At 41.5% G+C, this 26143-nt stretch overlaps 1 protein-coding gene across 1 annotated transcript in view; it reads right to left on the bottom strand.

Annotated features, from left to right (window-relative positions):
- Positions 1-26143, bottom strand: part of ephb6 (eph receptor B6) — a 45919-nt gene that overhangs the window by 6000 nt on the left and 13776 nt on the right. The window contains exons 3-13 of the mRNA XM_084943355.1: positions 22588-22860; positions 18371-18540; positions 17988-18283; positions 5316-5471; positions 4642-4913; positions 4208-4289; positions 3351-3475; positions 2172-2334; positions 512-626; positions 369-424; positions 2-118 (exon numbers count right to left, since the gene is read on the bottom strand). Of these exons, the coding sequence (XP_084799481.1) occupies positions 2-118; positions 369-424; positions 512-626; positions 2172-2334; positions 3351-3475; positions 4208-4289; positions 4642-4913; positions 5316-5471; positions 17988-18283; positions 18371-18540; positions 22588-22860 (1825 nt within the window). The remainder of the gene's footprint in view (position 1; positions 119-368; positions 425-511; positions 627-2171; positions 2335-3350; positions 3476-4207; positions 4290-4641; positions 4914-5315; positions 5472-17987; positions 18284-18370; positions 18541-22587; positions 22861-26143) is intronic.

Here is a 26143-nt window from a genome sequence, read left to right as displayed (position 1 = left end):
CCTGCACCAATCACCTCCTCGATCTTGAGGTGAGTTGGGTCGATCTCACGGGCAAATTCTTTGACGGCCTCGCTGGGGTCCTCATAAGTGGATGGGTCAACGTAATACTTAACTCCACCTGGGAACAAGAAATCTACTTTTGAAAAACTGATTCAGAACTTTTAGTCCTTTACTTCAGACATGTAATCCCAAAAACAAGGTAAAAGTTATCTTTTATAATGCAAAGCTGATGAGCTTTACTTTACACACAGATAGCATTTTTTTGTATTATTCATTTAATAATAAAAATATAGAGCATCTTTATTTTTTTCCTATAAAATAACAATGAATCCCAAAATAAATAATTCATTTTATTATATTTCACTCACCTCTGTTACTGATGTACCTCTGGAGTCGGTCACTGTATGGACTCTCCCTCCTCTTACTGCCATGTAAAAGCAGTCAAAAACTGTAATACCAGATTAAAACATACATGCATTCATCTGTTACGGCATTTATGCCACCAACCAACCTGCGAAACACCACCACAACCACAATGGCTGCCACGACAAGGAGAAACGCGGCCCCACCCATGACTGAGCCCACCAGCAGAGGAAGCCGGGTCTGGATTTGCTGTGAATGCTCCTCTGCAGGAGAGAAAATGAAACACCTTCAGCTATCAAGTTCAAATGTGCTTTTATTGGATATACAGACCACTTTATCTTTAGTTACAGCGATATATGTTCTATTTGAAAGTTTGATATTGATGTTAATACTGAGGCAGAGATGTTTTCTTAGTATTAAAAATGACAAAATAACTACAGAGAGATGTTTGCTGTGTTCATACCGAGGTGTTTAACCTCTTAATTTTTGAATTCAAGAGTTTTCAATCCTATTCCCACAGGTGCAGCCATGCAGCCTGTTTTTAGAAACATCTGTAAAAGCATAGGTCATTCTAAATGCCCCACTGAGGTCGAGCGTGGGACTGTAGCAGAACGCAACCGTTGCAAGAACACGCTCAGGAACCACAGCAGCTCAGGCAGGAAGTGGCAGACCATGTTAAGTTATAGGACAAGGTCACTGAGACGCACCTTTCTGCTGATTCAATAACTGCTGAGTTTCAAACCTCTGATGTTAACATCAACACAGAAACTGGTTCACGGTGTGGGTTTCCATGGCCAAGCAGCTGCTGCAGGTCAAATCTGTAGGTGGCCCAGGACATGTATCCATATAGTGTAACTTTGGTCCTTCTAGTGTCACCATCCCGGTTCTGATTGTGGGTTTTTGAGGTTGAATTCTTTCTTTTTCAGGTGTTCAGAGTTTTGTTATGTGTTTTTTATTTTTGAGGATTTTTGGAGCCTTTAGTTCTTGTTTTAATTTAGTCTGTTTTAGAGTTTAGAAGTGTTCCTTCAATAGTTCCTGTCTCAACGTCCTGTGTCTGCTCACTCTTTAGCTCCGGTTTCTAACTTTCTGTTTTATTTTGGCAGTCTTTTCTCTCCTGCGCTTCGATTCTTTCCCCTCCTGTCTCACTGTCTTTGATTATCACCTTTAATTTTGTTACCCTGGTGTGTCCACTTTTTCTATATATATCACATCTAGTCGCTGATAGCTGGTTTTGTGCTTCTGGTTTGCAACACAGTCTTCTCATTTCTACATGATTAAGTTTACATTGAGCAAAATAAAGTGCTCTGAAAATGATTCACAGTTTATTCTTTGTTCCCTAGTTTCTCTAATTGCTATCCTGAATTTATCATGCTATCCTGACATCTTCCTCTGGTCTTACTCTTGCTATTTTTTATGTGAATGGTAAGGCCTTAACCGCTAAGCTTTGTATTACATATAGTAATGCAACTTCACTGAGATGAATGTAACTGCAGTTACAGTAATTGAAAGCTGTCCCAGCTTTTGTCTGTTTTTCCTTTGTAAATGCTTGTTTTTGTACTAAGTACAGTTGTGCACACCCACACTCAAACAACAGCATGTGCATTTATTTTAATGCTTATGCCAATATGATCTTTTGACAGTTTTCTATAATCATTTCAAATCAGTTCAATTCAGTTGTATTTATATAGCATCAAATCACAACAACAGTTGCCTCAACATGCTTTCTATTGTAAGGGACAGACCCTACAATAATAGAATATATACTTTTTTCTTAAACTATAATAAAAATGAATGACTGTGTGCATTACCTAGAGGCAGCGTCGTGAAGTAGATGGTGTTGCTGTAGGGCCCGTAGCCTCGCTCATTTCGAGCTCTGATCTGGAAGGCGTAGATGGAGCCGGGAATCAGAGACTTGACGGTCACTGTGTTAGTCTCACTGTACACAGTCAATGCGCTGTCCACATCTGAACCCTGACGAACAGAGAGGAAGGGTCTGTTGTTTGGGCTCAGTTTGTTTTGTGTACAATCACGGCCAGTATGTTCAGTAAAGGATGCCTTTGTGTGTATTTACACCCAGCGAACACTTAAACGACTGTTGTTTTGTTGTTTGAATGCCATACTGCGTTATGGTGGAAAAAATGGTTCCATTATAAAACATCTTGTTGCCTGCGCAGGCTGGCCATTGTGAACATGAGTTGATGTTCTTCTTGTAGTTTCTAGCAAATTTTTGTACATTATAATTTTGTCAGTTAAACAAAGAAATCTAAATAATTCTGGTAATACTGGAAGAGTAAGACAGGCTGCAGTTAAAACAGCAAGATCATGCTCACTGCTGTGAAAACAGGCCAGCTCACTAATAAAGAATACACCACATGTCGGGTAGGTAGAGAGATGCTTGTAGTCACGGTGAAAGTCAAGAGGCCCATAAAAGCTCATTATCCAGTACAAGATGGTCTTCTGCTACAGATTTGATGTGTATTCAGAGATGCTCTCTGCATACCAAGGCTGTAACAGGTGGTTATTTGGGATGATGTTACTTTCCAATCAGCATCAAGGAGTTTGACTATTCTCCTTTGACTTCTGGGATCAGCAAGACATTTTCACCCAGAAAACCTGATATTTTCTCTTTTTTGAACCACTCTCTTTAATTTCTAAAAACCATGCCACGTTCAAAGTCACTGAATTCACCTTTCTTCCTCATCCTGATACTCAGTTTGAATTTCAGCTGGTTATCTTGACCACGTCTACATACCTAAATGTGCTGAGCTTCACGTAATTGGCTGATTAGATATTTGTGTTAAAACCATGTTTATGGCAAAAACCAGTCCATAGAGTTGATATTGCATCTGTCTCATCACAACCATTTCGTAACCAAATAACTTGGTTTTGTAAGAGAGGTTGTGACGTCCCCTCACAACCATCTGCTATCAAACTGAAAAACTGATGTTGAAACCTTCTGCCGGTATGTGTGACTTCACTGAACACACCTTGTCATAGTATCTGAGCTGATACTCCAGGATGTCTCCATTAGGCCTGTCTGGCTGAGGCCACGACAGAGTGATGGAGTCCGGGGCCCGGCTAAGCTGGTGCATCATAGGAACGGTACTGGGAACTGTGGGTGACAAGAGACGATACTTGAGCACGTTAAAACAGGAGAGCTGTTAGTTCACAAGTGACAGTGCCCACATGAGGGCAGTGTTACAAAACATGTAGACAGAATTCAGTTGAGCGTAAAAGTGAAGTAGGAGTTTTTATGGTGCACCAGTCAGGATCTAGTTTCACTCGGTGAGCTGGGAGCAGTTAAAGGGAACTTTCTGGCATTCCATTCATTTGATCAATAAGCTCTGAGAGCACTCACAGGAAGATTTTAGATAATGTGAGCTCATTGAACCTCCGAGCCAGTCTTGATCGGTTTCATGGAAAATTGTATAATGGTGTACTTGGTGTGCACAATGCCCCATTCTCCTCTCCTTTGCCCACTCATCTGCTTTCATCTTTCTTTCTCTCCGTCTCTTTGTCTTCCCATCTCTCATTTGTCCCTTTCTCCCTCCACAGTGACCATAATGGGATCTGACAGGATTTTGTAACCTCGAGCAACCTCCCGTTCAGAGAGCAGGAGCAGAAAACATGGAGCAAAGAGACCGAAAGAGAGGGGAGGAGGAGGGGGAGAGAAAACTGACACACACACACACACACACACACACACACACACACACACACACACACACACACACACACACACACACACACACACACACACACACACAATCTACGCAAACGTCATCATCAGAGCGTCTCTTCCTCTTTCATCTCATCTTTTTCATCGTCTCCGTCCTGTTCTCACCTGACTGGCTCGTAGTGAAATTGATGCTTGAGTATCGAACTGGGAAAGGGCTCAAAGCTGACACTTCATTCATGGCTTGCACCTGTCAATACCAAGAACACACAGATGTGAATTTCAAAGCCTTTTTTCCCCCATTTATATTTATGACACGCTTCAACGTTTGAGAAACAAAGACAGACACGTGCAGCGTCCACTATGACAGGTCAACAAACGCCAGGAAATGGGGAAATATCTGTCCATTATGAATAAGGAATAAGCAATGCTTTAGTCAAGGTATGCCGAACGAAATAATAAATGTTGGTTTGTATTCACTGATGCGGCACTTATAATAAAATAATAGAGCACAGTGGATTCATCTCATCTGTGGGTCCAGGAAGTGCTTCAAACTTTGAGTGAGATAAGACAAGGAAGAATCTTCCGTTTTTCCACAGCACCTGTATGAGATACGTGACTCTGGTCAGCAGGTTGTTGAGGGTGACCTTGGTTTGTTTCAGGTTGGTCTGGGAGGGGCTGAAGGTGACGCCCTCCCCACACCAAGAGCACAAAGCCGAGTTGGTGAAGGTCGGTGACGGACAGATGCGACACACCACCCCGTACCACACCTCACTTCGGCCTCCCATGTCCACCGGAGGGCGCCACCTCAAGGAAACCCCACCATCGCCGCTCTCATACTCCCAGGTCAGAGAGACAGGAGCAGACGGAGGAGCTGCGGAGAAAGCAGAGATGGGGAGAATGGGAGGAGTTTGACATACATAATGCAAGCGGTGGACTCTAAGATGGAAGCATCTGGTAAAATGTTTAAGATATGAAAGAACCTGCAGGCTGGCAAAGACATTTATGCGATGAAAAGTAATGGAAAGAACTTTATAAAATAGTTTGATGGTCAGGCAATTTCGTATGAACGAACGTAGGAAAGTTTCATGCTTAACAGGTTTTTCTGTTGGTGCAATTTAAAGATTAAAAAAGTCTTTAAAAGCAAAGGGATTTTGTTCCACTGACTGTGTATCTCGGTTCTCACAGTCTGAGCAAATGACAAATGACTTCAATGAGGCCCCTTGAACACCTCGCAGAGGAGCCAGGCGTAAACAAACAAACAGACAAAGCTCACTTGTGCAGGCAGAAGAGTTGGCATCACTGGCGGCCCGGTAAAAGCCGCTGCGACATTCACACACACTCGATCCCTCATGGCTGGTTCGGCTGTTGGATGGGCACACAGTGCAGGGAATAGAGCCTGAAATAGACTTAAAGTAGCCCACAGGACAGGCTGTAAGGAGACATGAAGACAGAAGAGGGGTTGTGTTTTATTAACAGCTTGCGGTTATATAAATAAAGTGATCACTGCTCCATTAGCGGTGTTCACTGCTATGAGTTTGCAGGTTTAAACTATGAAATGCTGCAGCTGCTGTTAAAGAAACAAGCTTAAATTTGGGCTCAGATGCACATACCACTATTTTTTTTATATGGTCAGAAAATAACACACTGATAACATTCAAGCCAGTTCAGAATAGCCAGCACTTGGATTTGTCGCTGAAATACATTTAAAAAAGTGCTAAAATCAGTTCAGCTGACCAAATATCTTTTGCACTCAGACTAGCCTCTTCTGGACCTTTCAGTGATATCACACCGTCTTCCTCAAAGCTCAGTTGTCAGTGCACTGTTGAAGTAGATAATGGAAAGTAATCTGCATGACATTCAAAGCGCAAACTTGGGAAGACCTCAGCAAGCAGACCTTCAGTTAAGATTGCTTTGTCAACTCTGATTGCATGGTGCAGCTAATATTCACAGGTTCACTGAAAGTGCACATGTACATCATGTGCGACGTAGTTTAAATTGAACATCTGGCATTATTCAGACAATTCAGCCCAGATTTTGTTTTATGTAAGGTCTTTGCGATCTGTATTATGTGCAGCTCAGAAGTCACGAATATCAAACAAACAAACAAACAAACAAACCTTCTTACTTAAGCCTTTTTTATTGTTCCGCTCATTTTGTCCAGAACAAAATCAAACTGCAGTAACTGGTTTGGGGTTAAGCATCAATTTCAGCTTGGCTTGTGGTTCCCGTCGGTTCAAAAGTTCATCTGAAAGGCAGCGGTCTCTTGTTTGTTGTTGGCTTAACCCGGCACTATCATTTACTTTTGTTTATAGAGGAAGTGGCCAGCAAACCGACAGTCACATACACACACACAAAGACACACACGAAAGGTCATAGTGAGCGTTTTGAAGGTGGAGGTTGACTTATTTACCTCATCTGCACCACTCTCCTCCTGGACAATAAGCAATACGAGGATATTACTTACAGAAGTGTTAGTTTACTTCAGCATAAGGACTGTAATCAGGAGGAGACGGTTTAGCCACAGTCTCATGTGGTAAAAGCAATTAATGATAAATATTTATACACACCATAATTAGGAGTTCGAGTGTGTTGATTTGTGAGCTGTAGGGCTGCTGTAGGGCAGATTTGTCTCACTTTGGACAGAATTAGATGTTTTTTTTCTCCTTTTGCAGTATTTATGCTAACCTGGCCTAACCGACTGCTTATATGATTTGTATTTATCGTACAAAGAGCAGCAGAGAGAGTGGTGTCAGCCCTTCCAGCAAGTAAGAGTAGAAAATATTTTCCCCAAGTGTTAAAACACTCCTTTAAAGTTTTTTAACTTGTCTAACTTGTCTGAGTTAATATCGCAACTCAAGCGTGGAAGATCGTTCTTGACCTACCTAACAATAATCTCTGTAATCCCTTCATGGCAACAGTTTTTGTCTGACGACGGTGGTCTCTTTCAGCAGAGTAATGCACCCAGTATTTGAGGAATATGTAAAGGAGTTCAAGGTGCTGTGTAGCCTGTATCAGTGTGACAGATTCACTTTCATCCTACAGAACTTCAAGGATCTGATGCTAACGTCTGGTGCCTGATACCACCCGACACCTTCAGAAGTCTCGTGAAGCCCACGCCTCGATGGATCAGAGCTATTTCAGCAGCACGAGGGAGGCCAACACAATATTAGGATTGTGATTCTAAAGTTGTGGCAGAACTGTGTAAAGATATTTATTAAGTACTAAACAATCCTTCTACAGCACTGTGCCTTATATAAGCCTTGAGCCACTCTTAATTTCTTTATATTTTCTTAAAAACGAGCCAGATTTTCCTGTAATTTCTGTAAAGTTATCTTAAGCATTAGTTCTCTTTCAAGGTTTTTCTTTGCATGCTGGTTGTTTTTTTTTCACTCCAGTCCTTGTACATATCAAGCCATTTTTAGAGGAATATTTTTTTTGCTTATTAAGCCACTTAACACCGACCTATGAATCAAGTACAAAAAGGCACCAAAGTCAAGGGATTGACCAGTGTTGTGTCTACACATAAGAGATAATTTCACAAAGAATCTATTTTAAATTGTATCTTTAGGCAATTTGCTAATCCTGGCCTGTCACAAAAGCATAATTCTTTTCCCGTTTCTTTAGACGAATCTTTAAAAATGGCAAAGAAAGCACAATTTGTTGGATTAAATAAAGTAGAGCTGCATGGTGTGCGATGTGTCCTCAAAACTTTTGAGTAAACTGGAAAAATAGATGACAAAGTACGAAGTGACAGGTCTAAAAAACTATCTACAGCAGATAAACAGTAGCTGAAAGTCCTCAAGAAATACATAATGAAGAGCTGACGCAGGATCTGAGAGATGAATCTGACCCCTGTGATAGAAACAAATTGAAGAATAGAACAAAAATGGTGTCAGTAAAGGGGTGGGTGTTAAGGCCTAATTGCACAAGAACTGAAATTAAGATCAGTGCTAACAGGTCTTATGGAGTGATGACCACCATGCAAAATGACCTAGTAAGTGTTTCATTGGCAATGACAATGATCCCAAACAAACTAACACTGTGCAGTAAAAGCTTACCTGGATAGAAAAATACACAATGTAATGCTATTAGTTGTGGATTGGCCTCTACATTGACCTTAACATTATTGAAGCACTGTGAGATCATCTTGACAGAGAACAGAACAAAAAGGCAGCCAACATCCAAAGAAGAGCTTTGAATGTCCTTCATGAAGCCCGGAGAACGATTCCTGAAGACTACTTAAAGAAATTACAAGAAAACTTTCCTAAGAGAGTTTAGGCTGTGTGGTCATACCAATTATTAACTTTCAATGCTTACTTGTTAGAATTGTACAAGCTCTCTTGTTCCCTTATATAACAAATTTCCGTGTATGTTTGGACACATTTCAATAACTCGCTGCACGCATTTCTCATTCTCCAAGCAAAAAATAAAGAAACAAGGGTTTTCTCAAGACTTTAGCACATTACCGTAACAGGACCACTGCATTCCTAGGCAAATATTTCCCTATTAAAACATTTTATTGGCCTTTTTTAATAAAAAGACCTACTGTCCTCATATGTATCCAGGAATCATGTGCTGGAATTCATAATCCATTGGAACTCACATTCAAGCATAAATTGATTATTTCTCTCGCTCTTTCTCTCTCATACACACACTAACATGCACACACGCACGCACACAAACAAATACCATTTGAACCTGCAGGCTGTGTTATATGATGGAAAAATCTGTGAAATCTGCCAGTTGTTAATGTCAACTGACCGCTGAGGTCAAGGTGACTGACACACGACTTCATGCTGCTGCCAGCCTGAGCCTCGAGTGCTCGTACTTATGAGGATTTTGAGTCCACAGCCTCCAGGTTGGTCTGCTGCCATTTTTACACTGCGAGTGTGTGTGGGCATGTGAGTGCCATTAAAGGAGTGTCAGCTAAAGGTTGCATCGTTCAAAATGTGCTCCCTTTGTCTGAAAGCTAAATGTAGAGTATGTGCGTATCCTCAGACAGACAACCTCTTGTATTGTTGAGTGCAAATGGCACACTAAAAACAAAAAAACATGACCCAGCAGTTTCATATGTTTTTGGAGCCTTACAGTACCCTCGGAGTTGGAGAATGAGAGCGAGGGCATCAGTGGGAGCAAACCCCTGACCTCGTTTATATAACCTTGTCAAGAATGCGTAGCATGTCTTAAACTTGACGTGCTAAAAGAGTGCACGGATGCATTTATGCATGCTTGGCGCTGGTGCAGCAGTGTGGGAGGGGAAGATAAGAAAGCACAAAGTGGAAAAAAAAGTGGCGAATAAACAGATAAAAGGCTTCCTGTGTTCTCACTTGTCTCTGAGAGCGCACCTTGCTTTCAAACAGGTGTGAAGTGAGAAAAAGGAAGGGGGACTAAAATAATGCGAAGACAACAAAGAGAGAGACCAAACTGGGGAAGAAGTGAACATGGAGACGGATGAACTGAGACAGCTGTAGGATGAACAGCAGGATTATGTATATAAGCCTGAGATGATGGGTGACAATGAGGAAATTGAAAGTGGAAAGCAGCAGGAGGGCGACAACAGAGGAATAGAGAGGAATATAACTTCCTCCATCTTTTATGTCCCAGATGCACATTAGCAGACGTGTTCTCCTACAGCTCTGACATGAAACATGACTTTGCTACAAAGCCTCTCATCACCAGCGTTATGAGCTCCCTCAACCCCCTCCTCCTCCTCCTTTCCCTCCCCCTCCTCTCCCGCATCCGCCTGATTTGAGCAGCCAATGAACGTGCAGAGCCCTCTGCCCTCTTGCTTGATCTGCATCCCTCTCTCAGTCACCCACCCAGCAATAAAACAGAAAGCGTACCACCATTATAAGCTCAGTCACAGATGCCTTTACATTACATGTGTGCAAAAGTGCACACAGCAAAGTCCCAGCGAGCCCTGCCAACAAAACAAACGAGCGTCTCTGGCAATGACAGATATAAATATCGCTCGTTTGTTGAGGTGACTCAAATGCAAACTGAAAAGATTACACGATTAAGCGTCAGAAAATTAATCTCCGACTACACACACTTTGATAATTTATTTGTTTTTCATCTTTTCGAACCAAAGGTAAGGATTTTCTGCTTAAGTACAGTTAAAACTTTGTGCTTTTGATAGATGGAAATAAGCAATTAGTATTTTGAAAATGGACTGTTCGCAAACAAACGATAGACGAGCTGAAAATGTGAATACCGATGTGCTTACAGCTTCACCCTAACTTCACACAAAGAAAAAACTGAGAGGTCTTATTTTTAAATATATAATACCTTTAAGTCTTGCTTCAAAAATCCCTGCCATGTTTTTATCATAATCCAGTGGATTACTAAATGAAGGGCAATGAAATGAAAAGGAGTGATGGGAAGAGGGCAGTGTGTGAAGGTACTGCATATAAACAGGAGCCAACTTTTATCCGTCATGTTTTTCTTAATTTGCGGGTCATTTTAAAACAGCAAACCGCTCTGAAAGCAGTCAGGGATGAGATTAAGGTCATAAGGTCAGTTTGTGGCATCATTTATGAAACTAACTCACAGCAAACATGACTGGGTGTGTTATTCATGTGCTATTGCCACAGTGCATTGATGTTTACATGCATGCGTGTATGTATTTACTGATAGACGGATGGGCGGGCGTATGGGGATAAGGATTAATTTGACAAAGGCTGCATGGAAAGAGAACGAGATTAGGCAAGAAGGATGACTGAAAACTGCATTTTTTTCCCTAAAGAGATAAAGAGATAAACACAAGCAGAAATAAGAAAGCCACGAGCTGAGTAATTTGATGTTAACATTGTACGTTGGTATGTAGATCACTGACCCAATTTCTGTCTTTTTTTCCTCTTCCTCTCCCTCTTTCATGCACTCATTCCCTCTTTTGGCTCCCAGCATAATCTCTCTCTGTTTCTCTCTCTCTCTCTCTCTCTCGCTCAGACGCACAACAAACGCACGCACACAAACACACAACAGTCACAGATGCGACCACACAACAGACTACATTCGGTAATTTAGTGTATCCTGAAAACAAGACACACACTGAATCATGTGCTCTAATATTGTCTCTCTTCCTCGTAAGCTCCAGCAGCACTCTACCACACGTGAAAGCAAAATAATCCTTTGTTGCAGCGACAAAGAAAATGATTTGAAGACTCCCTCTTACATATCTTGACAAATTACTGCATTAGGCAAATCCTACATGTTCACAGAAATCTTGGAAGGATACAGGATTCACCGTCGCTCCCACGGTGAACATCGTGCAGTTTAATGAGGCAACCTTTTGACCTGCACACTCTTTGTCGAGCTGATGTAAACTGATTCAAAAGACAACAGTGTGCACTAAAAATGGATGTTACATAATGCAAATTACCCTAATTGTAGGTGGAGCTGTTGGAGCTGTTGGAGCTGTGATATTTACCTAAGACCTTCACACATTAAATTTTCAGCGTGCTGACGTCTTGTTTCCTCTTCCCTGGGCCTGCATCTGCCCCTGTAAGATTTGAGCTCTTAGCCTAATAATCACGACAGCTCAGCACCGTTTCTGACTTAACAGGGATCATTTTAATTTTTTCAAAACATTTTTTTTAGTTATTACTATCCACATTTAGCAATTTGCAGTCATGTTTCTGTCTCTTCTGCTCTGTTTTTGCTGTTTTTTTAACCGTTTCCCAGGAGGCCTTTTCTGGGCTTTTTAGCTGCTAAATGCTCCAATAGGTTTGCCAGACTGCCCCTAAGTGTGTCTACATGCCCGTTTGGTGCCGAGCAGAAAGTGTACAGTGGCTTTTTTACTGAAAAAGGAGAAGTGGCAATGAACTGAACTCTGAAATTTGCTGTGATAAAGTTTCATAAAGCTGGAGGATGTGCGGATTCACGTGACAGTTTTTGAGAGCCCGGCATCCCCATTTCACATGAATGTTTAAAAAAATGATTGTAATAATGAGAATTTCTCCACCGAACTGCCCTGTGAAATATAATGAACACCATCGTAAAGCAGAGTTTTGACTCATGTAGCGATTGATTTGATATGATGTGTATGTGTTCAAGCTGATTTATCACCGCTGCATGTCAACACTCCACAGCCCATTTGATACAGTACGTCATTGATCATTTCACTCAACTGTGTTTCTCTCAGTAATTGACCTTTACTAATAGACTGGAAAATCAATTGAATTCCAGCACTGCTGATGAGTAGGCTTACTGACGGCTTGATGAAGAAGGGGACACAACTGCAACTGGAAAAATGTAGTCGGTATATTCTATGAGACGATTATCTACTTTGTTATTTGGTGAAGAGTGTCTGTTTGGGACTAAAGCAGACTCAAAGTAATGTCACACTTGCACTCGTACGTCCTCCCCTGGCCAAATGTTCTTGTTTCCCACCACAACCTGCCTCGGGGTAGTTGGTGGATGTGTCTGTGCTGAGAGTAAGGGCTCTGGGCAAAAAATCAGGACAAACTGACATGTTGAATATTTCAGGACGTAGTCTCACGCCACATAAAATATCAACATGGCTTCAAGTAAGCTCAGAGCTCCATCTGAGCATCCGCCACAAAAATCTTTGTCCTAAACCATCAACAGTTGCTTAAGGGGACTCAAGCAGAAGGCGTGTATCTGAGGATGATGCACATCCAGCAGGGACCAACTCAAGCTGCCTCAAACTACAGAACTGTTTCATGTTTGGCTGAACAGGTGTAACTGTGGCTTATGCTCGGTCATGTTTCTGCCTGTCCTCTCTACGTCTCTGTCTCCCTTGTGGGATGCAAATGTCAAAGGAGAAAAATGTCCTGATGCTGCCTGGCAGAAAAATAAAATAACAGCAGACAGCTGCTGCGTGACGTCTGCCTCTGTTCTCATCGTTTTATAAAAGACTCCAGATGAGTTTTTATCCCGAACTGACTTCTGAATATTTTAGTGATCATATAGAACTTGGGTGTTCTTGTAGACTCACTTGTGATAAACAAGCTCATAAATAATCAAGGGATGATCTTTTAATGTTTGTCTGCCAAAGGGCCGGCTGTGTTTTTTTAAGTTAAGATGATTCTCAATTTATCATCGGTCCAAATGTCGGAGTGTTGTTTTGGTGAGCCTGAAAAAACAGAATAATCAAGCATCATGCCCGCAGTAAACCGACTGAACTATGATGCCTGTGGTGAGTGTCTCTCACCAGGGATTTATTTTAAACCCATAGCAATGACAAATGGTTTCACAATAGATCTGACTTTGGGCGAACATCACAAGATGCAGCTCTTATTAATAACAAATAAACCTACTTTTTCAGTCAGTTTCTCACTAAGAGATGTGATTAAAAATGTATGTAACTGGCTCTATAACAAAGAGAAAACCATATGCGACTAAAAGTTATGGTTGCCATCTCCTTCAAAGTCTCCTTCTGACCACTTAAACATATGCATCTGTGACTCTGCCACAGATCTCAATCTGCATCATCAACTTCACAGTCAAACTGACCTGACCTTCTTTTGAAGGATCATCACCAGGAATGAGAGATCCAGTTATAAACAGAGACTTTTAGAAAAAGCTGCAGTCTGCAGCGCAAAGAAAGCACATCAGGACTGAAATCAACCAAGACCATTACTCATCATCTGCCCTATTCAAAGGCTGTGGCTCCCTACAAGCTCTTCCCCTTTTTCCACAATGAAATTTGACTTGAAGTGCTTTTTTTGACACAGTGGTCGAGATCCAGTGTGTGCTGCGATTGCACACCTGCAAGTGGCCAGAACAGGTCTTCCAATCAAAACATATTTTGCTGCACAAGATTACGACCTTGAAGCAGATAGCAGGCATATTTTTTTTTATAGTTTCTGCCTACAGGCCCAGCCTCTAACCTTTTTGATTGCACCTCATATGAGTGACTAGTGGCACTGCACAAACCTATATCTGTACCAAAAAAAACTTTTAAAGGAGTTTTAAAAACTATTCTTTCGTTTTCTTTTGTCCTCTCATTTGAAAAAAATACCCACTATTTAGTCAGGTGTGCACAAATTTTTTAGCAATCCATTTAATAGTTTTATCAAATCTTTCAAAAAATGGACATCCATGAAGCCATGCACTTCAAATGCATATGGACCACACTTAAGAAACTTACGTCCTTGCCATATTAATCTGGTTTTGCAAATAAAGGAATGCATAATCTTGCCTTGGATCTAAAAATAAAAAGCTATTAGTGCTGCATGTAGTTAAAGGCAATCATTTAACACCGATCGTAATTTTCCCATGAGACTGAGAGGTGGGATCTGATAATCTCCTACGTGCCCCTAAAAATGATGTCTTGCTTGAGGCGACAAGCCTGAGTGTGTGGTTGTCACGTGGATTTCCAACAGCATTCATTTACATTGTAGGAGTTTAAATAGCAAGTGTTATGCAAATTTTTGTGAAAATTAAAATGAAATGCATTTAATGAAATGCATGGGCATATTAGTTAAGACTGGACACTTGAAGGCAGTGGAAATTAGTGTCAGTCAACTTCTTAAAGTGCTTTTTCCCTGTATTTAAAGTGCCAGCAGCATAAAAAAAACATACAGCTTCAAACCAATAATTCAGTGCAGCACAGCTGATAATTTGCTCACTTTGCGTTACTATTACAGGGAGTGCAGAATTATTAGGCAAATGAGTATTTTGTCCACATCATCCTCTTCATGCATGTTGTCTTACTCCAAGCTGTATAGGCTCGAAAGCCTACTACCAATTAAGCATATTAGGTGATGTGCATCTCTGTAATGAGAAGGGGTGTGGTCTAATGACATCAACACCCTATATCAGGTGTGCATAATTATTAGGCAACGTCCTTTCCTTTGGCAAAATGGGTCAAAAGAAGGACTTGACAGGCTCAGAAAAGTCAAAAATAGTGAGATATCTTGCAGAGGGATGCAGCAGTCTCAAAATTGCAAAGCTTCTGAAGCGTGATCATCGAACAATCAAGCGTTTCATTCAAAATAGTCAACAGGGTCGCAAGAAGCGTGTGGAAAAACCAAGGCGCAAAATAACTGCCCATGAACTGAGAAAAGTCAAGCGTGCAGCTGCCAAGATGCCACTTGCCACCAGTTTGGCCATATTTCAGAGCTGCAACATCACTGGAGTGCCCAAAGGCACAAGGTGTGCAATACTCAGAGACATGGCCAAGGTAAGAAAGGCTGAAAGACGACCACCACTGAACAAGACACACAAGCTGAAACGTCAAGACTGGGCCAAGAAATATCTCAAGACTGATTTTTCTAAGGTTTTATGGACTGATGAAATGAGAGTGAGTCTTGGTGGGCCAGTTGGATGGGCCCGTGGCTGGATTGGTAAAGGGCAGAGAGCTCCAGTCCGACTCAGACGCCAGCAAGGTGGAGGTGGAGTACTGGTTTGGGCTGGTATCATCAAAGATGAGCTTGTGGGGCCTTTTCGGGTTGAGGATGGAGTCAAGCTCAACTCCCAGTCCTACTGCCAGTTTCTGGAAGACACCTTCTTCAAGCAGTGGTACAGGAAGAAGTCTGCATCCTTCAAGAAAAACATGATTTTCATGCAGGACAATGCTCCATCACACGCGTCCAAGTACTCCACAGCGTGGCTGGCAAGAAAGGGTATAAAAGAAGAAAACTAATGACATGGCCTCCTTGTTCACCTGATCTGAACCCCATTGAGAACCTGTGGTCCATCATCAAATGTGAGATTTACAAGGAGGGAAAACAGTACACCTCTCTGAACAGTGTCTGGGAGGCTGTGGTTGCTGCTGCACGCAATGTTGATGGTGAACAGATCAAAACACTGACAGAATCCATGGATGGCAGGCTTTTGAGTGTCCTTGCAAAGAAAGGTGGCTATATTGGTCGCTGATTTGTTTTTGTTTTGTTTTTGAATGTCAGAAATGTATATTTGTAAATGTGGAGATGTTATATTTGTTTCATAGGTAAAAATAAATAATTGAAATGGGTATATATTTGTTTTTTTGTTAAGTTGCCTAATAATTATGGACAGTAATAGTCACCTGCACACACAGATATCCCCCTAAAATAGCTAAAACTAAAAACAAACTAAAAACTACTTCCAAAAACATTCAGCTTTGATATTAATGAGTTTTTTGGGTTCATTGAGAACATGGTTGTTGTTCAATAATAAAATTATTCCTCAAAAATACAACTTGCCTAATAATTCTGCACTCCCTGTAAATAGCCTTGATGTTTAATTTAAACAAGAACAAAATGTACAAGTTGTTAGAGTTAAGGAAGTTCATGCTCCAGTTTCTAAAGAGAACAAGGATCGGCTACTGTTAATAATCGTTGACGGCTGCGTTGGCAGTTAACCATCTGCCTCTTTTCTCGACATTCCCAGGGAGGCAGAGAGGACAACAATGTAATGATGCCAATCCACATCACTAGTCAGTGAAGTGACCAACAAAACATAATCATTAAAAAAAAGAAAGAAAAGAAAGAAAGCCGCAACGTGTTTGATCATTCAGAGACAGTCACTGGAAAAGTCTTCGCTCCGGCAGCCGAGCAGCTTCGAGGAGTGATTTGTCAGTAGATATCAATCAAACAGAGACAAACGCAAGTGGCAGGTCGGGTGCAGATGTAAAGCAAAAAGAGCATGAACACATTTCACAGCTGACTTGGCAGGATTAGAGGATTAATTGCGCTGCCATTAGTTAGACTTGAGGAATTACAGTCGTTGAAATTCCTGTGAGAATACAGTTTTTTGACTGTAATCCTCAGACGTATGTGGACGGGGTGAGCATCGGCGTCCCGGCGAGATACGCTTGTGTGTACTCACACATTCGCACAAAGACAGTCGCACAGCCCTGCCGTCACGCCCTCGGTACTTTTTTGCCTGCTCAGTTCTTTAAAGTCATTAACTTGCATCCTCCTATCTTTCATTCTCCTTCCACGTCTCCCTATTTTCCCTCCACTCTCTCTCTCCCCCTGTGGTTTCTGTCACTTGTTCACAGACGAGTGGCCATTACATCGCTATGACCTAAATGTGTCACAGCCCTCTCTCTATGACTCTCTCCCTCTCTCCCTCCTCTTGCTCTCTCCCTGCATCCCTTCGTGTCCGTCTGGACATCTATCAAATTTTTCCCCACTTCTTGCCCCTACTATTTACACCCACTTTTAAAAGCGCAACACTTTTTGACCAGTTTTGCAAATGCTGACCTCAGTATTATTGGTCTGCCTCTCCTTTGTCTCTCTGCCTCTCCACTGAAAGTTACTGGAACAGTAAACAGTCAATATAGCACCTCTGATTTAACAGTTTCTCTGTATTTGTCCTTAAAAGTCCTGATGCAGTTGTTAAATCCCTCCAGATGCATTGCTTGGATTGTCTCGTCCTTCTTCATCTCATCTTATCCTGACCTGACCTGTCTGCCCTCATCTCCTTCTGGTCTCTACATCAAGCACAGCAGAGTATCGGGGTGACAGCAGCTCCATTCAGTATTGATCCAGATGCTTATCTCAACAAATATCACAAAAAAAGAAAGAAAAAGAAAGAAGAGCTGGCAGGAAATCAAGCCTGGAGCACAAAGTTTTATACGGCAACAATTTTTGCTCTTTGCATCTATCATTACCTCTAAATCTCACTAATTAATGCTCAGGTTGTTTAGAACCAAAGCATTGCAACAGCAGTTTGTGGGTTTATCAGATGTTTCGAGCAAAATGTATTTCTTCACCAGCCACAGTGACCTCCTGGAGTCCTGCCAGGCAGCCAGCTTTGAATAAGCGCATTACCCGAAACACCACACGATTACTTTAATAGATCATGTTTGTCCCATTCAAGCAACTAAGAGAATATATGAAAAAATAAAAGAATATCTGCGATTTTGACCTTTCTTAAAATCTGTCTCTCACAGCTCTGTGACATTTATAAAAGCATATGTCAAAGAAGCATTGATTTCTTTAGTGTCCGTCAACCTGAACGGGGCACTGTGAGCGTCCACCGGACTCACCCAGACAGGCAGATCCATTGAGGTTCGGCTCATAACCTTCATCACAGACGCATCCACCGACGGGCACCATCCACTCTCCTTCAGCATTGCAGTGCATGCGAGGGGGCGTGTCTCCTTGTGCCTTACTGTGAGGGACACACGTCCCAGTCACAGGCACTAAAGCAGTTGGCTCGGCACCCGAGGGAGTCGGTGGATACGAAGCTAGGTAGAGGCTCGTGGCTGGACAGCGGCGGTAGAAGATAGACACCCCCATGAGGGAAACGCAAGCTCCGCTGTCGACGATGGCCAAGACAAATCTAAGAAGAAGGAGGTCAGAGAGCATTCATAAGGTTTAGTGATGCTTTTAAAGCGTGAGAAACAAAGTGTCGTACAGAAATGATTACCCTTTGCGTGTGAGGGGGGCAAAGCTGCGTGTCTTAATGTTGATACGGCTGTATCTGTTGGGCTGATACTGGTGAGGTGAGCTGGGCTCCACCTTGGAAAAACTCTTATCGGCTGCGATGGTGTCAATCTTTACCCAGCCCTCCCTGGTCTCTCTCTCCCCGCTCGATGGCTGGAGAAAACACAAATTAGACAGGAGACCAAAAAAAAAAGGATAATTATTGGTCAGGAGGAAACAAAATAGCTTAAAGAGAGTGTGGCTGACATCAAGTAAACAAGGGGGAAATTATGGAGGCACTGGTTTACATATAAATATGGTCTGGAAACACATGGTAAGATTAAAGATAAGCTCAGATCGTGCTTTTTTAGTCGCAGGCATATGCATACTATGAAGTAGTTTAGTATGCAGTGTAATCACTGACTTAAGATTTGTGCAGGTCCCAGTGGGGATTCGTACTTTCATCTCTGCACTGCTTCCTGCTCTTCTAAAGCCCTCCTCTGATTCCTCATCAGGCTTTGATTTGCATTTTTAAAAAGCATTTGACTTCCCCAAGGAGAAACGCATTCATCTATACAAACAGAGAATCCCTCCCACTGATGTCTCCTGATGTAGTTCAGGCAATTCACAGACTCAGTAGCTCGAAAAGCAGCAGAGGAAAAGCACTAAATTAAACAACACCAACAACGCTAAGTGCTTAAATAAATAAATAAATCATATGGGAAGTGTCAGTCTTCACTGACAACACGTGGGGTTCAGAGATTTTTCCGCACTCCGTAGAAAACTGTCATTATATGTGTTAAGGATGTAATTAGTGGGGCTGAAGTGACATTTATGGAGACCACAGTGACACTAGATTGTGCTTCGCACCAGTGTAGTCTGAGGATGGTGTCACTTTTTCTTCACCAATCAGTGATTATACAATTGCTCAGTACCATGGGACATGATAGGATTCACTGTTTTGATGGAGCATTAGGGGAATAACAATCAATCACCAACACAGCTCGAGTTTAATGACTCCGTCTGCAGGTGGCCTTGCAGCAAGCGGTGACAAAAAGTCAGGATTTAACACTTGTTCAAATCAACTGTGGCCATATGAGCCTCAATTAGAGATTAGTTACTCAACTTTTTAGATTTCCAGTTGATGTGTTTGTGTAGTTCTTGGAGGATGCTGAGCAGCAAAACAAAACCAAAACAAACAACAGGATATCTCAGTGCAGTCTGCAGCCCAGCATGTTAGGATTAGTGCACGCAAACTGTGACGTGACTGCCTTGCAACAAGCTTTGTAAACCCACTATTACATTTGTATAAAACTTCTAAGTGCTAGAGTAAAAACTAGATAAAGTGGTGAAAGAGTTTCAAGTGGGAAATCTGTGATTAGGAAGACTTAACAGGCTGTTTGACGTCTTAATCTGTCATTGTTAGTCTATTATATGTGGTTTACTTATTTAGAGTTACAGTATGTTTGTTGAATGTAACGTAAAAGTCTTGATAGTTTCTATCTAATGTATCAATGTATATTTTATCTGGATGAAATATGCAAAAGAATAAAGTTAGAATAAACAACACTGATGGAGTCAGTGAAAAACATCCATCTATCCATCCATTCGCTTCCACGGGGGGCACTGGAGCCTATCCCAGCTGTCATAGGGCGAGAGGCGGGGTACACCCTGGACAGGTCACCAGTCTGTCGCAGGGCTAACTCACAGAGACAGACAACCATTCGTGCTCACATTCACTCCCGCATTCACACCAATGGGTGTGGTTAGCACTGTTGCTGTGCGGCAACAGTGCTAACCACTGTGCCACCGTGCTAACCGGTAACTGTTTTCTGTCTCGCTCATGATCGTGGAGGAATTTTGCCCCATTATCCTTTACAACATTACTTCAGTTTATTAAGATTTGCAGGCAGCTCTGTTCAGGTCCCTCCACAGCATTTCAGATCTGGACTTTGACTTGGCTATTACAACACTTTGATTCTTTTCACTTTCAGCCATTCTGTTGTAGATTTGCTGCTGTGCTTGGGATCTTTGTTCTGCTGCATAACGCAGTTTGGGCTAAGCTACAGCTGTCTTACATTTGATTCTCAAACTATTTGCTATACAAAGAAATTAATGTTCGACTTAATGACCGCAAGGTACCCAGGCCTTTTGGCCGTAAAACAAGCCCAAATCATCACCCCTCCTCCACCATGCTTGACAGCTGCCCTATTCAAAGGATGTGACAAGACAGAAGTCTTGTGGTTTGTTCACATGTAACTTTGCAGACCTGAGCCGAGCTTAGACAAGAGCCTTTTCTCCTGGCAATCCTTCTAAACAAGCCAGTATTCTGTCTTTTTCTTGATCAAATGTCATGAACTTTAACTAACTGAGGCCTGTAGATTCAGAGATGTAGTTCTTGGGTTTTTGCCATTTCTCTGAGCATTGCATGGTCTGACCTCGAACTTGCTGGAACATCCACTCCTGAGAAGATTGCGACGTTATCTTAGCACACACCTGAATGCTCTAGAGCAGTAAACTGCCAAAACATCTGTTTTTATTGAGCTGCTCGCACTTGTTGTTGAGCAATTAATCAAATACATTTGACTTGCAGCCTTGCTGCAACTCTTACGTCTTCTGGGTGCACTGTTTCTACAGGACTACACAGAGTCACATGAAAACTTTCTTTTTCATGTGACCATCAAACCCCAACCTGAAATCTTTAATTACCAGTCATAAAACACAAAAGCCTGAATAAATACTCACTGTTGTTACAGTTGCCACATTTAGTCTGTTTAATACTACATATGTAATTTATTTATCACTATAATTTGGCTTTTTTTTAACATTACTTACAGATGGATTATTTTCAATCGAAGATTAGTTTTATTAAAAATGTCTAGGTTAGAGTCCACCGCTTGGGTTGCTGCTAGTTTCTTTTTTTTTTCCAAGATCAGATGAGTTTGTTTATATCCAGATGTTAGAAGAGTGTTTCTAGAAATACTGCCAGAACTGGGTGAGTGTTTGCTGCCAAATTAATTGTTGGGCTTGTGAGGATGTTAAGCCCTGTGACATGAATTTAGGCTAATGCACGAGTGGCACAAGCTTAGGCAACAACATTTCAAAACATGCCCGTCAGAGGAGAAACCTTTCTTCATCTTTTTGTCATTTTTGAGCCGCGTGCAGTAGAGACAGACAGGAAACACAGCAGGAGACAGCCGTGACATGACATGCAGTCCTACCAGCTAGCTAGAAGTCAAACGTGCTGCTAAGGACATTTTAGCCCATGTGGTGCACATGCTTTGAATTTAGCCATCAGATTAGCTTTTCTTTTAGAACTTTTATTTTGCTAAGTTCTGGTGCTAACCACAAACACTTTAAGGGCCATTTTCCAACTCCAGATTATTATTCTTGAACTCTGTTAATGTAGCTTTGCATTGTTCACATTTCAAAATAATGATATTTATCATATCCTGGATCTTAGTGCAGCCTATCGAGTCCATCCTCTGTCTGAAACAATCAGTTTAAGCCAACTTTCTTCTGATTGGCTAGCCCTCACAATTAAACTAAGACCAGCACTGCCAATACAAATACCAGTAAGGACACTTTTAAGCTAAAAAAAAAAGCAGGATATTTAGGGAAGAGGAGTGTCTCATGATTTATGAAATGAAACATCATCAATTTGCAAATTCTGAATATTTTAAAGACCACTGTGATTTTCAAAGAGTTAACACAAGAAAATGCACCTTTGAGGTTTTCATGTATTTTGAAACTCAGTTTTTTTGAAGACCTGAAATGAAAATGTGCCCATCTCTAAAGCGCCTCGGGTAAATTTCTGTTGTTTAAATGTGCTATAGGCTATAAATAAAATAAATGTGACAGTCAACACAAAAAAATGTTCATACTTTTTTCATAGTGCATGTATAAATAAATAATTTATTTAACACAACACACAGTGTGCTACATACTGAACTCATGGGAAAGAAACGAAGTACCAGTGCTTTCACGCGAGTATCAATCCAGGGACATTTGGCTCGATCTGCCAACTTCTAGTAAAAACTGCCTGAAGCTAAACACTCAGAGCAGCCTGAAGCTGAGCTTTTGGCTCCCATATGATTGAAGCTGCCCATGTTTAATATGAGCCACCACTGTAAAACTATTTGACAGAAAATTAACAATAGTATAATACATCATCTTTAGAATTAAATGCATTATCGCAGCTCATCCAGTGTGTCACCTTACCTCAGCTACCCAAGTCCTCTCCAGCTCCCTCTGGGAGTCGGCCTGCTTGTAGTATAGAGTGAGTGTCTCCCTGCAGGCGGGCGACGGTGAACGCAGGCTCGCGCAGTCTCGCACAGAAAAACGCAACGTGACGAACACCCGTGGAGCCGAGTGGCGGTACAGGAAAGGAGTAGCCAACCAGTTGTCCTGCTGACGGGGATTTTGGTTGACATTGCAGACTTCAAAGGTTCGTATGAGCTTCCCTCGGTCATCCAGGACGCTGACCTCATCCCACTGGAAGACAGAAACAATATTATGAGCTTGTGTAAACTGAGCTCAGCAAAACAGAAATAAAACTATAAGCACAGGGCTCCAGAATAGGCCTGTATAAACTGTTAAAACGCCGGTATGTTTATGACTTTTCCACAGCCATGAATCTTACTCATGACTTAGAAGGCGGTTTACATTTTACAAGGTAAATATTGAACATATTGCTGCTGTTGCTGACATCAGCCTTGTCCTTCACTGGGTGTTCTCTATGGAGGCTACTTGAGATAAGTCTGATAGAGCAGTTGTTTTTTTTTTGTTTTTTTTGCTGTAATATCACAGGCAAAGCTTTTTTTCCCTGTCCTCACTGATCTAGGTCGTCTCTATAGTGCTGCAGAGTAGGCTCTCTAATTACTTAATCAATGATTAAAAGAACAGTAATTTAATTAAACAGCTCCAGCCTTTCATTTAGAGCAACATGTTTCAGGTGTTGAAGACAAAACTGTGTTAACAGGGACGGTTCAGCTCTCACTGTGGTGAAGCCTTTGAGGCTTTAGGGTTTTGGTGATTTTTGCCTGTTTGTGGTGCTTAAAAGTGACATTTAACAAGACTGATGCACAGCAGCACTTTTACCAAATGCGTACATTGGCATACTAGCTAGCTATTATTTGGTACTTATTCTAGCATGGTAGCATGATGACATTACACAGAAAAGCTATCATTAACTGACATATTCTACTGCACCGTCTTTGTAATGTTTTTTTTTTTTAATTTTTGCATTTTTAATGTCTCTACACTGAAGTATTTTTGAAAATTGTGCTGTATGCATGGTTTTAAATGTTGCAGAACCTGATTGTGACCTGACAACGAGGGATCTACATAGTTATTATTGATGAAAATTTAAACAAATTTAAATGTTATAGTCTTGTCCTCATGAGTGAAAACTAAACATGCTTAAAGTTGCTGAAATAAACATAATATATACAAGAACTGGGATTGTATGTGACGATCAGATTGGTCCACCTATTGAGGATAGATGCAGACATATATATGCTCATTATATATGCTCATTATAGTAAGGTTTATCAAATGTGATAATAATTAATGCACATAATGAACCTGTCTCCAAACACTCATGGTCAGGACTCGGACTGACTACATTCACTATCAGATCGGCGAAGGTTTGGAAGCAATTCCGACCTAATTTATAAACGCAGACAGATTCCCAACATGTTGCATTCAGTCCGGGTTAGACTGCACCAGTTGTGTTCTGGTTATATTCTATATCAAAGCAAGTGTGCAAAGTGTGATTTTGCAGTTTTGCAGCATCTGCGTCTCTGTTTGTGGAGGAATTTCTAAATTTCTGTTTCAGATCTGTGAGGTTCTGACTCGACTTGTGTATGTAGACAAGACAAGTCACAGTTCATCGATGTCATATCACAAACAAACTGCATGTAACTGCCAACTTGACTCCATTCTGTTGCAAACTGATAGCAGACCTTTTTTAATCACCTTCTTGACACACCAAAGTCACTCTGAAGATGACCTGGTCCCCATCTTCAAAGCAACCAAAGGTATTAAGGTCATAATTTTATCGTCACAGTTGTTGTACTTCTGGTCTTCAGCCACTGTTTTCCCTGGTGTGACTGCAGCATTAACCAGTAATTTCAGCTGTGAAGTTTTGGGGAGTATGGATTTCTGTACTTTCATTCACCCAAACTTTGTTGAGACATTGGACTGAAGCGATAACCGTCATCCTTCATGTTAAAAAAAGGATAATCAATGTATGTTTTCAAAAAGTCTGCACTGATTATATTTGTTAATCAACAGAAGATAATGTCAGTGGACCATTTCCTTAGTACAAAGTACGAAATACAGAGCAACAAGGACGCCTGTGAAAAGACATATTGATGCTAGAATTTCTTCGACGCTCAGATGAAAAATAAATTATATTCGCAGCTGTTGCTCTGAGGTGGAGGCTGAATTATCACAGACACATCTGAAAGAGATAAACTTTTTTTTCATGCCTTGACATATCTAAAGGAAAGAAAGAAAGAAGTTCACGGGCGATGCTGTCACTTTGCATTATAATAACAATTAATGCGTATTATATAGTGACATGTGCTTGTCTTTTTTTCTCTCGCACTAGTTTTGGCATTTGCATGTGCACCATTGTTCACATGTGACAGGTGGCAGACACTTGTGTGCCTGACTTAGGGCAGCTGTTGTGCAATAAAATCAGCAGATTTTGTTGCATTTTTCGGGAAGATGAATCCACGGTAGATGCGCAAATGGATGTGAGTAAAAGAGAGTCGCACATGGAGAAAATGAAGCAGCCCGGAGACAAGGCTCTGGATGAGACTTTGTAAGATGAGACAAAATGTTAATGTAGCCGCAGGGTTTGGTTTCACCAATTATACAGTGTGTTGCGTTGAAGGATGAAAAGGATCTGCTTTAAGCCTGTGTAGCCCTGAGTGACAAGCAGGGCCTTTTCTGTTGTAACACAGAGGAATTATGTATTAGGCCTCATCATCATTATTCTCCCTATGACAATGGCAAGAGGACAAAAGGTCCTGACACCCTATCAGGGTGTATTTAGAGTGTGTGAATCACTGTTTGTGCATGTTAGTGTATCTCTGCATGCTTATGTCTCTTTCTCTGTGTGGCTCTGACAGCCAGTGTGAACAGAAATCTACTGAGCATCGCACCACGAGAGAGTGCATTCATATTTGGTCCAGCTGAAATAATGATAAGATCAGTGAGCAGACAGAAAGAGCCGGAGTCGCTGTCAGTCTAATGGAGTGAAAGGGCAGTTTTCTCTCTCAGGCTTTGGTTCACTCTGTCAGACCAGTGTATGAGGGAAAACGGACGAAAGAGGGGGACCACACCGAGCTCATGGTGGGATGCAGGGATGCGGATGGTAGAGGGAGAAATGTGGGAAAAATAGCAAACAAAAAGAGTGTATGAGCATTTTTTTGTGACACGCGGCGGTGGGTGCGGTAAAAGCTATGCTGAGTATGTGGCCAGGCAGGGACTTTTAGGTGGAAAGAGAAGCCGCCGTTGTTTGTGTGTGGCATCGCGTGCAGCTCGCTTCTGTACCTTTGTGAAAAAAACACAGCTTTCATTTGTTTTCTGACCCTAAACCCCCACCTCACTCCCCCCTTGCCTCCTGCCCCCTTCCCTATTTTTCCACGTCTTGTTTTCTTCCTCTCTTATAAAGGAAGAAAGAAAAAGAGGAGGAAAAAAAACGGGCCAGATTGGGGAGGAGGGGGCGGATGAATCGTTATAGGGACGACTCATCTTTGTGATT

Source organism: Perissodus microlepis, chromosome 11 (assembly GCF_051167445.1).
Source record: "Perissodus microlepis isolate ML-2025 ecotype Zambia chromosome 11, ASM5116744v1, whole genome shotgun sequence".
Lineage (NCBI taxonomy): Eukaryota > Metazoa > Chordata > Actinopteri > Cichliformes > Cichlidae > Perissodus > Perissodus microlepis.
The sequence above is the reverse complement of the archived record's forward strand: the minus strand, read 5'-3'. Positions and strand labels throughout refer to the sequence as shown.